This window comes from Salvelinus sp. IW2-2015, linkage group LG4q.1:29 (genome assembly GCF_002910315.2).
Source record: "Salvelinus sp. IW2-2015 linkage group LG4q.1:29, ASM291031v2, whole genome shotgun sequence".
In the NCBI taxonomy this organism is placed as follows: domain Eukaryota; kingdom Metazoa; phylum Chordata; class Actinopteri; order Salmoniformes; family Salmonidae; genus Salvelinus; species Salvelinus sp. IW2-2015.
Genome location: NC_036842.1, coordinates 52,162,164 through 52,176,388, shown reverse-complemented (window position 1 = coordinate 52,176,388; position 14,225 = coordinate 52,162,164). Strand labels below are relative to the sequence as shown.

Sequence of the window (14,225 nt, the reverse complement as noted above, 5' to 3'; positions counted from 1 at the left end):
TGGCACTGTTCTTTGTTCCTGGAAACCCAGCCTAAAGCAAGGGTGTGTGTGTGTGCGTGTGCATGCTCGTATAATGGCATGCCTCCCTTATCAGTGGTAATAAAAGGTCTGAGTCAGCCATCCTCCCCTGCGTGGGGGAGTGAGGTTTGTATCTGTTACGGGCAGATGGTGTTTAAATGTGGGGTGTAGCAAGATATTTGCAACAAAGTCTGCTTTAATAAGGAAGGCATTATAACAGTATTATAGCTATGTGTTAAGGTCAATGAAGACAGCATTTCTTACACATGTCCAACATCCGTTGTGTATAATATGTTACAAATTTGCAAACGTACAATATGTTATAATCGTATATGTTACAAATGTAAAAATCTACCAGCCACTCAGGCAAAATATTTTTTTGTGCTAAAATTACACCAACAAAACACAAAAAAAACAGATGAGCATGCTTTGTAATGTTTCCAAAACAAATGTATTACTAGTAAGAAGTAATGTGGTATAATTGTTTAATTTCATTTTTTGGGACCTGAGTCTTAACCAAAATATTACAGACTACCCCAACAAAAGAAAATCATGTTCCCGGGGTAATGTGACTCAAGTCATGTTTGTGCCTGTGAGATTGAGTCTGACTAGTAGAAGTGTTGTCTTTTCTTCTGTCGTGGAAATTCTTACACAGGGACACTCAAAGTCAATTTTAAATTAATCATTGTTTTTTTGTCAGGGCGCTGGAGAGGTTAATAATYCAACAYGGGCAGGCAATAGACAGGTCAAGGCAGGCAGGGGTCAGTAAACCAGAGYTGGGGCAACGGTACRGGARGGCAGGCAGGCTCAGGGTAGACAGAGGTCAAAAATTCAGAGGTGGGGTACAGGTCAGGCAGAGTGATCAGGCAGGCGGGCTCAGAGTCAGMACAGGCAAAGGTCAAAACCAGGATGGTGAGAAAAAGAGAGCCTTGGCAAAGCAGGAGCTGAGACACAAAAATGCTAGTTGACTTGACAAACAAGGTGAACTGGCAACAGAGAACACAGGTATAAATACACAGGGGATAATGGGGAAGATGGGCCTGGAGGAGGGTGGAGACAATCACAAGGAGAGGTGATACCGATCAGGGCGTGACACCTGTTGTGTCATCGGCAAAGAGACATCTATTACAAAACATCAAAAAGTGTAATGGCCATCAGAGATTGTCATGCCAAGCCTTTGATACTGGTTAAGCCTACAAGGTAGAGAGGGATGTATTTTGCTGAATTTATTGCATATATTTTATATAATTATAAATATCAGAGTTCCCTCTAGCTCATCATTGTCTGCAGCCTGCTCTGATCGTAGTGTAATGAAACAGGCAGGGAGAGTGAGCTCATTTGTGGTGGCCGGTGAACCCTCAACCTTATGGCCCGTAACCCAGCGTAGTATCGACTGTGCCCCAAAAGCATGCTGAAGTGGCAAAGTCAACATCCCGGTTTATAAACACAGGGTCGATACAGTTATTATATGTGGTCGTAAACATTATTTTGAGTTAATACAATGAGGGGGAGGGTGTTACATTTATTTTACAGTACTAGGGGAGGGTCATGTGAAAATATTTGTAACTTTGGGGAGGGGGGTGCATTTTCTTTTATGACACCTTGAGTTGGACCAGCCCCTCCCCCACAGTAAATTTAGATCTGTCTCTTAGAAACACATTTGGCGTCGGTTACAGCTGTGATTCTTTTTAGGTAAATCTATAAGAGCTTTGCACACCTGGATTGTGGAATATTTGCCCATTTTTATAAAAATACATCTTCAAGCTCTGTCTAGATGTTGGGGATCATGGTCAGACAGCAATTTTCAAGTCTTGCCATTGATCTTTAAGCATATTTAAGTCGAAACTGTAACTTGGCCACTCAGTAACATTCACTGTCTTCTTGTTAAGCAACTCCAGTGTAGATTTGGCCTTCTGTTCATTGTCATTTAGGTCATTATTGCAGCGTCACTGGAATATTCTTGATCCATCCTCAGTTTTCTACCATTACAGACGTTGAACTCTGTAGCTGTTTTAAAATCACTGTCCTGCAGCTCAGTTCAGAAGGACGACAGTATCTTTAATGCCTCTGGGTGGTTTAATATATAATCCACAGCATAATAATTAACTTGACCATGCTTAAAAAGATAAGAAATGTCTGATTTGTGGTTGTTACCCATCTACCAATCACTGTCCTTCTTCARGAGGCTTTCAAATAGCTCCCTGGTTTTTGTAGTCTATGCTTGAATTTCAATACTTGAATGAGGGAGCTTACGTATGGGGGACAGAGGAAGGGTTAGTCATTTAAAAATTGTCAACCCCTATTATTTCACACTGAGTGAGTCATTGTAATTTATGTGATTTGTTCAGCCAAATTTTAGGCTTCCCTAAACAAAGTGGCTGAATACTTATGCAACGACTATATCAAATAATTCTTCCACTTTGARGTTGCAGACAATTTTGTGTAGATTGTTGACAAGAAATGACAAATAAATCAATTTTAATCCCACTTTGTAACACAATAAAATGTGAAGAAATCCAAGTGGAAGTTATTTATTCTGTCATTACGTTACAGTTACTGTGCATTGTCTCTTATCACTTGTATGTAGCAATAAGGCAGCACTTAGAAATAAAAGTTGATGAACTCATGTTTTTTCTATTTTTGTCATATCTATTTGACACAAGGTCTCATTTTCTAAAATGGATGCAACATCTTTTGAGTGCTACCTCTAACACATCTAACACACTCAACATTGACAGCCATGCTCATGAAATGTCAATCTAAGTGAGTTAAGAAAGTAATTGAAGGTAATTTCACATAATCAAAGTGCCCAAGAAGAGTCGGTGGGGGACCAAGAAGTATCCAGGGGCTTCTAACATGAAGCCAATAAAGGCTATATTTTACTTTGATAGCATAATCCTCAAAGGCAAACACAAGCCAGTCAAATCTCTCAGGGCTTRCTTTTCACAGAGACACAACATATTTGCCATATATTTACCTTAAGTAACCAAGTTGTAACGTCTGTGTTATATAACGCTARCATCTCATCGCTTTTAGCCTGGTCCTAGATCTGTTTGTGCTGTATAGGCAACTCGTATGTTCGTTCGTGTGTCAGACCTTAGGAGTTGGCTATGCAGCACTAGATCTGGGACCAGACTACTCCGCTTTCACTAGTTGACTGACAGTTATGCAGCCCAAAGAGGCCACGGTAACATTCACCCAGACCTCTCCATGGTAACTCAAGTAAACAATGGAGCTTAGTGGCTATCTGCAGACTAGAGACAGGCAGGAACACTCTTGGGGATTCACAGAGGTACAGTAGCCTATCATTTGATACTATTAAACAGCTAAACGTATAACAATGAAAGTATAATTAATTTCTTCCTCAATTAAATATATATTTTTWAATCATATATGGAAAACATCCCTGTCACTGCAGAATTGTTTTAGGAGGGAGCTCTTCATTTATTCCTTTCATTGTTTGTTTACAGATCTTGGTTTACATGTCTCTTATACTTTGAGGATACAGTATACACAACATGTAGGCCTAATATGAGACATTTCAATAGGTATTTTGTTTTTCCTCTACCTCATTAATACTTTGACATCTAGGGCAAGGATGGTGTCTGTATCCCAGTTACCTGGTGAGCCTCATAGGAGGCTCCTTCCATTGTTCCTGGGACAGAGGTACAGGAATGTGTCCTTTGTATTGGACACCTCAGAGGCCATSAGCACTGCTCTGGGGTCAGTGAAGCGCCTGCTCATCCAGACCCTGCTGAACAAGGCATCCCTCAGAGACTCGCTCTTCAACATCATAGGCTTCTCATACAAGGTACTGTACAACTCACAATGTTAATGCTGTAAGCATTATCATCAAATGAAATGTTATTGGTCGAGTACACATATTTTGAAGATGTTATCCCAGGTGCAGKAAAATGCTTATGTTTCTAGCTCCAACAGTGCAATAATACTGAACAATACACACAAATCTCAAAAATAAAAATAAGGAATATCAGAACGAGCAATGTCAGAGTCCGGAATATAAATATGCATATGATGGTGTGTGTAGYCAGTATATGAATGGAAAAGGTGTGTACAGCAGTAGTTCTATGGGATGCGCCTTGACTAGAACACAGTATAAACARATGAGGTGGGTAAAACAGTATGTAAACATTATTAATTAAAGTGACCCGTGTTCACCGACTATGTACAGCTGAAGTCGGAAGCTTACATACACCATAGCCAAATACATTTAACCTCAGTTTTTCACAATTCCTGACATTTAATCCTAGTAAAAATTGTTTTAGGTCAGTCAGGATCACCACTTAATTTTAAGAATGTGAAATGTCAGAATAATAGAGAGAATTATTTATTTCAGCTTTTATTTCTTTCATCATATTCCCAGTGGGTCAGAAGTTTACATACACATTTACATTTACATTTAAGTCATTTAGCAGACGCTCTTATCCAGAGCGACTTACAAATTGGCACTCAATTAGTATTTGGTAGCATTGCCTTTAAATTGTTTAACTTGGGTCAAACGTTTTGGGTAGCCTTCCACAAATTTCCCACAATAAGTTGGGGGAATTTCGGCCCATTCCTCCATACAGAGCTGGTGTAACTGAGTCAGGTTTGTATGCCTAATTGCTCGCACACGCTTTTTCAGTTCTGCCCACAAATGTTCTATAGGATTGAGGTCAGGGCTTTGTGATGGCCACTCCAATACCTTGACTTTGTTGTCCTTAAGCCATTTTGCCACAACTTTGGAAGTATGCTTGGGGTCATTGTCAATTTGGAAGACCCAAGCTTTAACTTCCTGACTGATGTCTTGAGATGTTGCTTCAATATATCCAAATAATTTCCACCCTCATGATGCCATCTATTTTGTGAAGTGCACCAGTCCCTCCTGCAGCAAAGCACCCCCACAACATGATGCTGCCACCCCCGTGCTTCACGGTTGGGATGGTGTTCTTTGGCTTGCAATCCACCCCCTTTTTCCTCCTAACATAACGATGGTCATTATGACCAAACAGTTCTATTTTTGTTTCATCAGACCAGAGGACATTCTCCAAAAAGTACGATCTTTGTCCCCATGTGCAGTTGCAAACCATAGTCTGGCTTTTATACGGTTTTGGAGCAGTGGCTTCTTTCTGCTGAGGGCCTTTCAGGTTATCTCGATATAGGACTCATTTTAATGTGGATATAGATACTTTTGTACCTGTTTCTCCCAGCATCTTCACAAGGTCCTTTGCTGTTGTTCTGGGATTGATTTGCACTTTTCGCACAAAAGTACGTTTATCTCAAGGAGACAGAACGCATCTCCTCCCTGAGCAGTATGACGGCTGCGTGGTCCATGGTGTTTATACTTGCGTACTATTGTTTGTACAGATGAACGTAAGGTAACCTTTCAGGCGTTTGGAAATTACTCCCAAGGATGAATCAGACTTGTGGTCTACAATTGTTTTCTGAGGTCTTGGCTTATTTCTTTTGATTTTCCCATGACGTCAAGCAAAGAGGCACTGAGTTTGAAGGTAGGCCTTGAAGTACATCCACAGGTACACCTCCAATTGACTCAAATTATGTCAATTAGCCTATCAGAAGCTTCTAAAGCCATGACATCATTTTCTGGAATTTTCCAAGCTGTTTAAATGCACAGTCAACTTAGTGTATGTTAACTTCTGACCCACTGGAATTGTGATACAGTGAATTATAAGTGAAATAATCTGTCRGTAAACAATGGTTGGAAAAGTTACTTGTGTCATGTACAAAGTAGATGTTCRAACTGACTTGCCAAAACTATAGTTTGTTAACAAGAAATTTGTGGAGTGGTTGAAAACGAGTTTTAGTGACTCCAACCTAAGTGTATYTAAACTTCCAACTTCAACTGTACATAGGGCAGCAGRCTCTAAGATGCAGGGTAGAGTACCAGGTGGTTGCCGGCTAGTGACAGTGACTAAGTTCAGGGCAGGGTACTGGGCMGAGGCCGGCTAATGGTGACTAATATGRCTATGTGAGTGTTTTACATGTGAGGAGTGTGTTTCGGGAAGATAATGCAGTGGGTTCAGTACCTAGTTGTAGTAAAATGCCTTTTTCCCAACCCTGGCGTATGGCTAACGGTTTGTCACATTTTGCTCAGCATTTTGATGCATTATGAACACCTTATACATTCCTTCCTGGGTTTTAACATTGTTGTCCCATGTTGCCCAACCCTAGGTAACCCGTTGGTCTGAGCACATGGTGCCCTGTGCTCCAGACACTGTCTACGAGGCTCTATCCTGGATTCACTCCCTCAGCTCCAGCCCAGGTAGGGACCTCCTGGCTGCCCTGAGTACAGCCTTCAGCGACCCAGCCTGCCATGCCGTCCACCTGGTCACCACCGGTCTCCCTGACCACCCAGAGGAACTCCTCCGGGCCCTGTCAACCATGGCAGGGGAGAGGCCAGTCCATGTGTTCCACCTGTCGCTATCTAACCCCAGCAGCAGCAGCTCTCTGGARGGCAGGACTCAGGACTTCATGCAGTGTCTGACTCACGCCACAAGAGGGAACTGTTATGTTCTCCCTGTCGGGATGGATGGGGAAGTTGAGCAGGTGGGGGACCATGAGAGTTGGTGATTCATTTACACTGATTGAGTCTTAATGAATTTGAGTGTCCACTGCTCATCATTGAGCACTTACTTGATTAATMAATCATTGTCGGGGTTAGTAGAAGGAAGGTCACCTCCACCAGATTTCATTGTGTCAGTGTGATTTCAGACAGTAGCCAAGTTCGTTATTATTACACTCATATAGCAGTCAACACACACTGAAATCCATGAGCATACAAAATATGAATGGATAAGAGCAAATAAATAAAATACTAGTTTAAGAAAATGTAATAATAAATGTCCTGCGGTCTTAAAGCGACTCATTCATTAATGAGCAGAAATATGGGATTGGTGACCTCATTGTACTGTTCAGTTCTAGTCTCTGGTATAGTCAGTTGGTTTTGGCTGCGGGTGTTCCTTCCATAAAGTCTTAACAGCACTTTGAGATTCTGGCCCTCAATCCAGAAAGGGCACGGGACTGGGTGGATTTCTTGTGAAGGTTATTGATAGGACCTTGCACTTGACAGGGTTCAGTGACATTCTGCTTGCTTGAACCCATGTGTTGAAGTTGTTAAGAGCCTGCTGTGGTGTGCTGATGTTTCCTGTTGTACATGGTGTGGCTCAGATTTAGATCATCAACATACAATACATGACCAAAGGTATGTGGACACCTGCTTGTCGAACATTTCATTCCAAAATCATGGGCATTAGTACGGAGTTGGTCCCCCCTTTGCTGCTATAACAGCCTCCACTCTTCTGGGAAGGCAATCCACGAGATGTTGGAACATTGCTGCGGGGGACTTGCTTCCACTCAGCCACAAGAGCATTAGTGAGGTCGGGCACTGATGTTGGGCGATTAGGCGTGGCTCGCAGTTGGCGTGGCTCGCAGATGGGGTTGAGGTCAGGGCTCTGTGCAGGCCAGTCAAGTTCTTCCACGCCGATCTCGACAAAACATTTCTGCATGGAGCTGCTTGTGCCAGATAGTGAGGTGTGATTCATCACTTCAGAGAAGCGTGTCCACTGCTCTAGAGTCCAATGGCGCGAGCTTTACACCACTCAATGCTTGGCATTGTGCATGGTGATCTTAGGCCGTGTGGTGTGTGTGTGTGTGTGTGTTGTGTGTGTGTGTGTGTGTGTGTGTGTGTGTGTGTGTGTGTGTGTGTGTGTGTTGTGTGTGGTGTGTGTGTGTGTGGTGTGTGTTGTGTGTGAGTAGAGAGAAGAGACGAAGGTCGAAAGACCATTTTTGCAAAAGTCCCTTCCGACAAAAAACCCCCACGGGGGAAACAAAAACCCAACCAACACCACTGCTTCTTGACACAATGCCCGCTTAACCCAGACACCAGCCACACCAATGTGTCGGAGGAAACACTGTACACCTGGCTACCGCGTCAGCGTGCATGCGCCCYGCCCGCCACAGGAGTCGCTAGAGCGCGATGGGACAAGGACATCCCTGCTGGCAAAACCCTCCCCTACCRGGACGACGCTGGGCCAATTGTGRGCCGCCCCYTGGGTCTCCCGGTCGCAGCCGGCTGGGACAGAGCCTGTACTCGAACCAGGATCTCTAGTGGCACAGTAAGTAACTGCGATGCAGTGCCTTATACCACTGCACCACRCAGGAGGCCCGGAAACCCATTTCATGAAGCTTCCGACGAACAGTTCTTGTGCTGAGGTTGCTTCCAGAGGTAGTTTGGAACTCGGTAGTGTGTTGCAACTGAGGAATGACTATTTTTACGCGCTTCAGCACTCGGCGGTACCGTTCTGAGCTRGTGTGGCTTACCACTTCGCGGCTGATCCGCTGTTGCTCCTAGACGTTTTCACTTGACAATAACAGCACTTACAGTTGACCGGGGCATCTRGAGGAGGGAAGAAATTTGATGAAGTGACTTGTTGCAAAGGTGGCATCCTATGACGGTGCCATGTTGAAAATCACTGAGCTCTTCAGTACGGGCCATTCTACTGGCAGTGTTTGTCTATGGAGATTGCATGGCMGTGTGCTCGATTTTATACACCTGTCAGTTTGAAGGGGTGTCCACATACTTTTTGGCCACATAGTGTTTTTTCCACCTACTGTTGACATCCCGGGCTGTGCTGTCAATGACTGATAGGAAGATGAGAGGGCCCAGAAGAGTTCCTTGAGCACACACCTCCCACCAGRTCCTGCCAGTCTTAGAGGCTGTCTTGGTAGCGTACCTGTTGTTTGTGGCCGGTCACGAATCTGTAGAGTCGGATAATATTTTTTTTAACACATTAGCAACTATTACATCTATAACAAACTGGTGAGCTGGTCCAGAAAAAGGCTTGAATTTAACAAGGAATGTGAATTCCCAAATCTCTAAGTTTAAGTCACAAAAAGAAAAAACATTGAATAGGGAGAGTTATGATTAAAGTCTTGGGTGTGTCCTTCCAGGTGATTCCATTGTACACTGCTGAGAGCCAGCCCTCAGTGCCGACCTGTTCTCCAGTGAAGTCCTGCAGTCAGTCCCCTTCTGTTGTTCCACTGCAGCCTTTACTGCCCTTATCTCCTCTCAGGTTGGTTTCCTGGATTACCAAATGTTAAACAGCTACATACAGAATGCACTGTATACACTGGGATTATACACCACTAGCCTGGATACCAGTCTGTGTAGCTAACATTCCACTCATCATGCTCAACACACTTTGGCACATCACACAGAGTACAAGGAGTTGAATATTAGCTAAACAGGCTYGTACCCAGGCTAGTAAACCACTGCTATAACCACAAAATAATCAAAGCATTTCTGGACAATTTGTCTATTGTGTGTACAGTATCTAAGCATTTATGGACAGGATTTATGTACAGTATCTAAGCATTTACGTACAGGATGTGTATAGACATGTTATTGGCTACATCTATGCAGTCTGGTTCCCACTGAGGTAAAAAACATATTTATTGTGGTTGTGCTGCAGGTGTATGCTTGGTAATCCCTTCTGTCCAGTTAGTAGCTGTGTGTTGTCAGGGAGGGCCCTGTCCCTATGCAGCACAGAGTTTCTCCCAGGCTGCCGTGTGTTGGCCAGGAGGGAGCTGGATYGCCTTTACTACTTGGGCACTGTAACGCAGCTAGTCCAGGTAACAAGCATACATCCCTTCATGCATGTCATCTTTTAAAGGATATTGAATATATTATCATATCGCCTAAGCACAATATCATTCAAAAATGAAAGCACCAAACACCATTAGAGGCTTATGTAAGATGTTGGGTTGCTATCTTTAGCCTACCAGTGAATATACTGTAATGATGTGTCAATGCTCCATTGAGCTTGGTTCCTTGCCTCCCGATGCCATGCCGTGAGCAAAAATTTATTTTCTTCTGTCCCCCAGGGTCGAAGAGGAGTGTACGTGGTTGAGTTTGACAGGCCGGGGACGAGGAGACCCGAAGGGGGAGACGGTCYCGCTATGAGGATGTCCCAGCAACAGCAGCTAGTCTGCTCTCCAGACATGCTGAACCACACTCAGGCCCACACACACTGTCTGGTCCCTGGGGATGCGGTGTTGTCCCCGTGGGAACCTGACCTGAGGAGATACGGTCCGGGGAGAGTGGTCTCCGGAATGGAGACACGAGATTCAGTGACAGGTAAGGTGCGGTTGATCAGAAGGGTTGACTATTACATTGTCTCCCACTGTGAAAGAGTCATGACTCTGGATATGAGAATTATGACAGATGTTTCACCCCTTTCATATCAGTAATGCTCAAATTAGGGGCTGCACAGAAGACCAGTGTGTGGCACTATATTATACGTTGCACTCTAAGCTGAGGTCTAAATTTGCCCTTGCAGTAGAGAGTGGGAAGGGGCTCCAGGTGCTGCTGTGGAATGGTAGGCTGATGCAGGTGCCTGGGGATCTAGCTGTGTGGATCCCGGCTTCTCAGCATGAACGGATCGTCAGGGAGCTCCAGCGAATTCCTCTGCCGCCATGCTGCAATGACAATTTGCTCCACGTCCACAGCYCCATGTGGCCTCCCTATCTGTACTGCACTGGAACACAGTGCTGTCKATCAGCAGGTGGACCATGCCATTGTCCAATCATGCAGCCATGGTGGCCACTGAGAGTTCCGCCTACTCATGTGCATGGCCTGAGAGAGAGGGAGGGGCTAGAGAGGAAAAAGCGGCAAGACAGGGCAGAGCTAGAGAAGAAGGTGGACCTCCAGTTGGGTGAGCTCAAGGAAACTAAAGAGGTCGAACCTGAGACATCATCTTCGTCCTCTTCATCCCTGTCGGGTGATGAGGAAGCAGGGGCCATAGGGGAAAAGTCTGTCAGCCCATTGGCTAGCACAGAGCCCTCTCCCCTGGACAAGCTGGGGCCAGAACACGGCCGACCTGACTGGAGGTACTGGAGGAGAAGCCATCCAGAGCCACAGCACAGACAACCAGGTATTGAATATACTCAGTTAAAATTGAGTGATTCTTTATGCACATCCTGCTACTGAGCATGTTGAAAATAACACTATATTGGAAAAGCAGAGTAACGTAAAACTGATGATTAAACAAACCAAAAGAAAAKCATGCATGTTTACACCATACATATGATCCAATGTCTGTTGATTTTTCAGAGAAAGTACCAAGGGGAAAATTCCAGTCTATGAAAATCWGCTACCCTGACGTCGAGATCAGTGGCTCACCCAATCACAGCTCCATGTTTCAGCCACTTCCTGGCTGTGAGAGGAGGGTGACCATCAGGGATGTGTTTGGCCTGACAGACTCCAAACCTCGTCCAAAAACGAGACTACAGTTAACCGCTGGCAACACGATCACAGGTGTTTATACATGATGGTTTTGACTATTGAAGATGAATCTTGTGGGGTCTTAAAAATACCCACACCAGTAGAAATACARATTTTCGAGCTGAAAGACAATGGGCAGAGCTTACCCATGATGTTGCGCAACAGTGTAAGTCACTAAGWCATAGTTTTAGTCAAAGTATGATATATTTGGGCTTGAAGTGCCAGATCCAAACGTGTGATTTCGGATGTTTCCGTGAGTKTTACGTGTCTTTTCCTATGGAGATGACGTGCAAATTACTTCCAGCCTACGTTTCATTTCAGGGCTGYGTTTTAATTAAACATTACCACCCACCAGCATGGCAATATCTATTAATCAGAAACACCTGCTGCAAAGTTTCCTATTCACGACTTGTCTGAGAGCCAAACAGCTTTTCTTTGTAGCCTACACTTGGTTTTCCACTAGATAAAGTCAAAATTGTCTACATCGTACAAATTCATGAAAACAAAAATGAGCTTTTTGTTCTTTAAGGTTATGGTTAGGCTAAGGTTAGCAGTGTGGTTAAGGTTAATATGAGAATTCAGTTTAAAATCTGATTTACAAAAAATAAAATGTAGAAATAGACAGGGTTTATGGCTGTGGCTGTGTTAACTAGTGATGACCCTACACTTGACCGCTTTGCCATGGAGCAAATTAAAATGTGAAAACTGTTTTTGCACCTCCCCTTTTAACAGCAAATTACCATAATCAATACATTTCACTTATTGAGCTAGTCTGCCTTTCACAACTGAAATGGTGCGCACATAACTTTCATGAGCTGGCTAAGGTTAGCATGCTAGCTAGTTACACTGACAGCTGTCAGTCAGTGCCCCATTTGTTGATATTTCTCTGCTACACGTGGAAATCACCACAATCCCATCCCCAATTCCTGAATAAGTATTAGCAGCCTGCGCCAGTCTTCTAGGTGGAACCTAAACAAGAATMTACGCTTTAGGACAGGAATTACTCGAAATAGGTGCAACAACTTCCTCTGAGGTGGGCTTTTAAACATTTGCTTGAGTTGACAAGAAAAACTGTGCCAAAAACAAATTACCATGATATAAAATATACTTTATTATGCTGATATGGTAAAAAAATACATAATTTGTGCTTTACGTGATGCATTTAGGCAGACATTTGACATAAATAATTTAATATAAAAAATGTAATCCTCATCAGATCATCAAAATATGGCTTCTCATTTAGCAGCAAATTAATAAATGTATAACTGCCGCTCTAAAGCGACAAATTCATCCAGAAGACAAGACTCACTTGAAAATACATATGTAAATGTTCCGATTGGACAGTTTTGTTATTGGTAGCAGAACAGTCAAAGGGGATTGGTTAGAGGTGAAAGGTGAGGTTCATACTCTCTCCTGCATTAATGCGTACTAGCRGGGTCTGTTGCTGTGAGTCCTGCGTTCCCGCGGTAATCGCATAGGTACCTGGAGACACCTCAATGTGGAAATCCTCAGGTGATGACCGTGCCTGGYGAAACGCAAGCATACCTTAGTATCTCAAACACATGACTATGACAAGTAAAGCCATTTCAAATGGAATGTTTTTGTTGACTTTCACCATTTGAATGTATGGGATCTGTCCTAAACTTCTAAATGTACAATATGACAGGTTGCTGCCCTTAGGAGGCTGTAACTTTGCCTTACATGTTTCCTGATCTGCAGTGAGGTCCCTGTGCATTGGTGAGARTGAGAATGGTATCTGCACACATGGGTTCTCTCATTTTCCATAAGCTCAGTCTCCGATGTGTAAAAGTTCTGTAATACAAACAAAAATTCACCCAGCATTCACAAATGCGTGCACCAAATAAGGGCAATAGGATTGGGTTGGAGCACATACAATACCTTGCATTGATATGTTGTCTGAGCCATGAATTCCACTATGGTCTCAAAAGCATCATCCATGCTTGTGTGTGCTGAGTTTCCCAGAACCTATAATATGGACAGTTGGGGATATGATAAAGACACATAGAAGTTTACAAAAATACTCAATAGTCCATATAGTTCATAGAATTCTGAGAGAAGWCATAAAAACAATTACACGTAGGCCTACCTCACTCCCGGCGCTGCCATCCGTTGGTGTTGTATTGGGAGACGGACTCACACTCGTCCAGTCTACGCTCCGTCTCGACGCTCGCTCCAGTACTTCCAGGCCGAGTCTGGCGGAGCGGCGCAGGGATGACTCCAGCTGCCAGGCTTGAGTTGCCATGCGAAAATCTCTGCCGTACCCGAGACACCGACAAACGACCCTTTCATGACAAGGAGTAACATTGTAGCGTACTGTTAACGTAACACAACGCTGACGTCACAACCTCCCTTGGTTTGTAGTGCGCTCTAGTGATGTGGGTGCGTATCATACATATGACAGAGCACGASCAGCTATGCAACGTGCAGTGAGCACTCGATTAGATTCCTAGAAATTCGAGAATATAATGTTGAACATGAACTCATTACATCCTATCGTATGAATTTGTGTGGACGAGACAAACAATTTATTCACGTAAAGTTACTTACCCAAACACTTGCGCCTGTTTTGGTTACTTTTGCGCGCACTAAACTTGCCGTAAAGATTACGTCGTCACATTTCCGGTCTAGGACACCGCCCTTATCTGGATTGGCTCAAACCAGCTCATTCTCTCAGCAAATTAGTCSTGTATTATGGCAAGTGTCACGATATTTCAAATAAATTGTCAATTATTAAACATGATTTKAAAATGGGCATTGTTCAATTGATGTGCTGTGAAATGGTTAGAATGCTGGATGTAATAATGTCTAGTTTCAAGAATGTTCTCTCTTTTAGGTTGTTTTAATATACTTATGTAACAGACCACTTTCACAAAGATATCAAATA

At 43.5% G+C, this 14,225-nt stretch overlaps 2 protein-coding genes across 5 annotated transcripts in view; one reads left to right on the top strand and one right to left on the bottom strand.

Annotated features, from left to right (window-relative positions):
- The window catches only part of lg4q.1:29h11orf16 (linkage group 4q.1:29 C11orf16 homolog), a 13,196-nt gene extending 778 nt beyond the window's left edge, over positions 1–12,418 (top strand). For both annotated transcript variants that reach the window (XM_070442950.1, XM_023984975.2), the window contains exons 2-8: positions 3,610–3,829; positions 6,211–6,585; positions 8,989–9,110; positions 9,510–9,669; positions 9,922–10,174; positions 10,377–10,970; positions 11,150–12,418. In XM_070442950.1, the coding sequence (XP_070299051.1) occupies positions 3,617–3,829; positions 6,211–6,585; positions 8,989–9,110; positions 9,510–9,669; positions 9,922–10,174; positions 10,377–10,970; positions 11,150–11,367 (1,935 nt within the window). In that variant the 5' untranslated portion in view covers positions 3,610–3,616 and the 3' untranslated portion in view covers positions 11,368–12,418. The remainder of the gene's footprint in view (positions 1–3,609; positions 3,830–6,210; positions 6,586–8,988; positions 9,111–9,509; positions 9,670–9,921; positions 10,175–10,376; positions 10,971–11,149) is intronic.
- On the bottom strand, positions 12,408–13,970 carry akip1 (A kinase (PRKA) interacting protein 1). 3 transcript variants are annotated; one of them, XM_023984997.2, is made up of 5 exons: positions 13,889–13,970; positions 13,428–13,623; positions 13,220–13,306; positions 13,022–13,132; positions 12,408–12,845 (listed from the first exon to the last, which is right to left on the bottom strand). In XM_023984997.2, exons 2-5 carry the CDS (start codon positions 13,581–13,583, stop codon positions 12,702–12,704), a joined length of 498 nt encoding a protein of 165 aa, XP_023840765.1. In that variant the 5' UTR covers positions 13,584–13,623; positions 13,889–13,970; the 3' UTR covers positions 12,408–12,701. The 3 variants fall into 3 exon arrangements, with proteins under 3 accessions (XP_023840765.1, XP_023840764.1, XP_070299052.1); XM_023984996.2 differs by having other exon boundaries at positions 13,428–13,787; positions 13,889–13,913; XM_070442951.1 differs by lacking the exon at positions 13,889–13,970 and having other exon boundaries at positions 13,428–13,855.
- Positions 13,971–14,225: the final 255 nt, after the last annotated feature.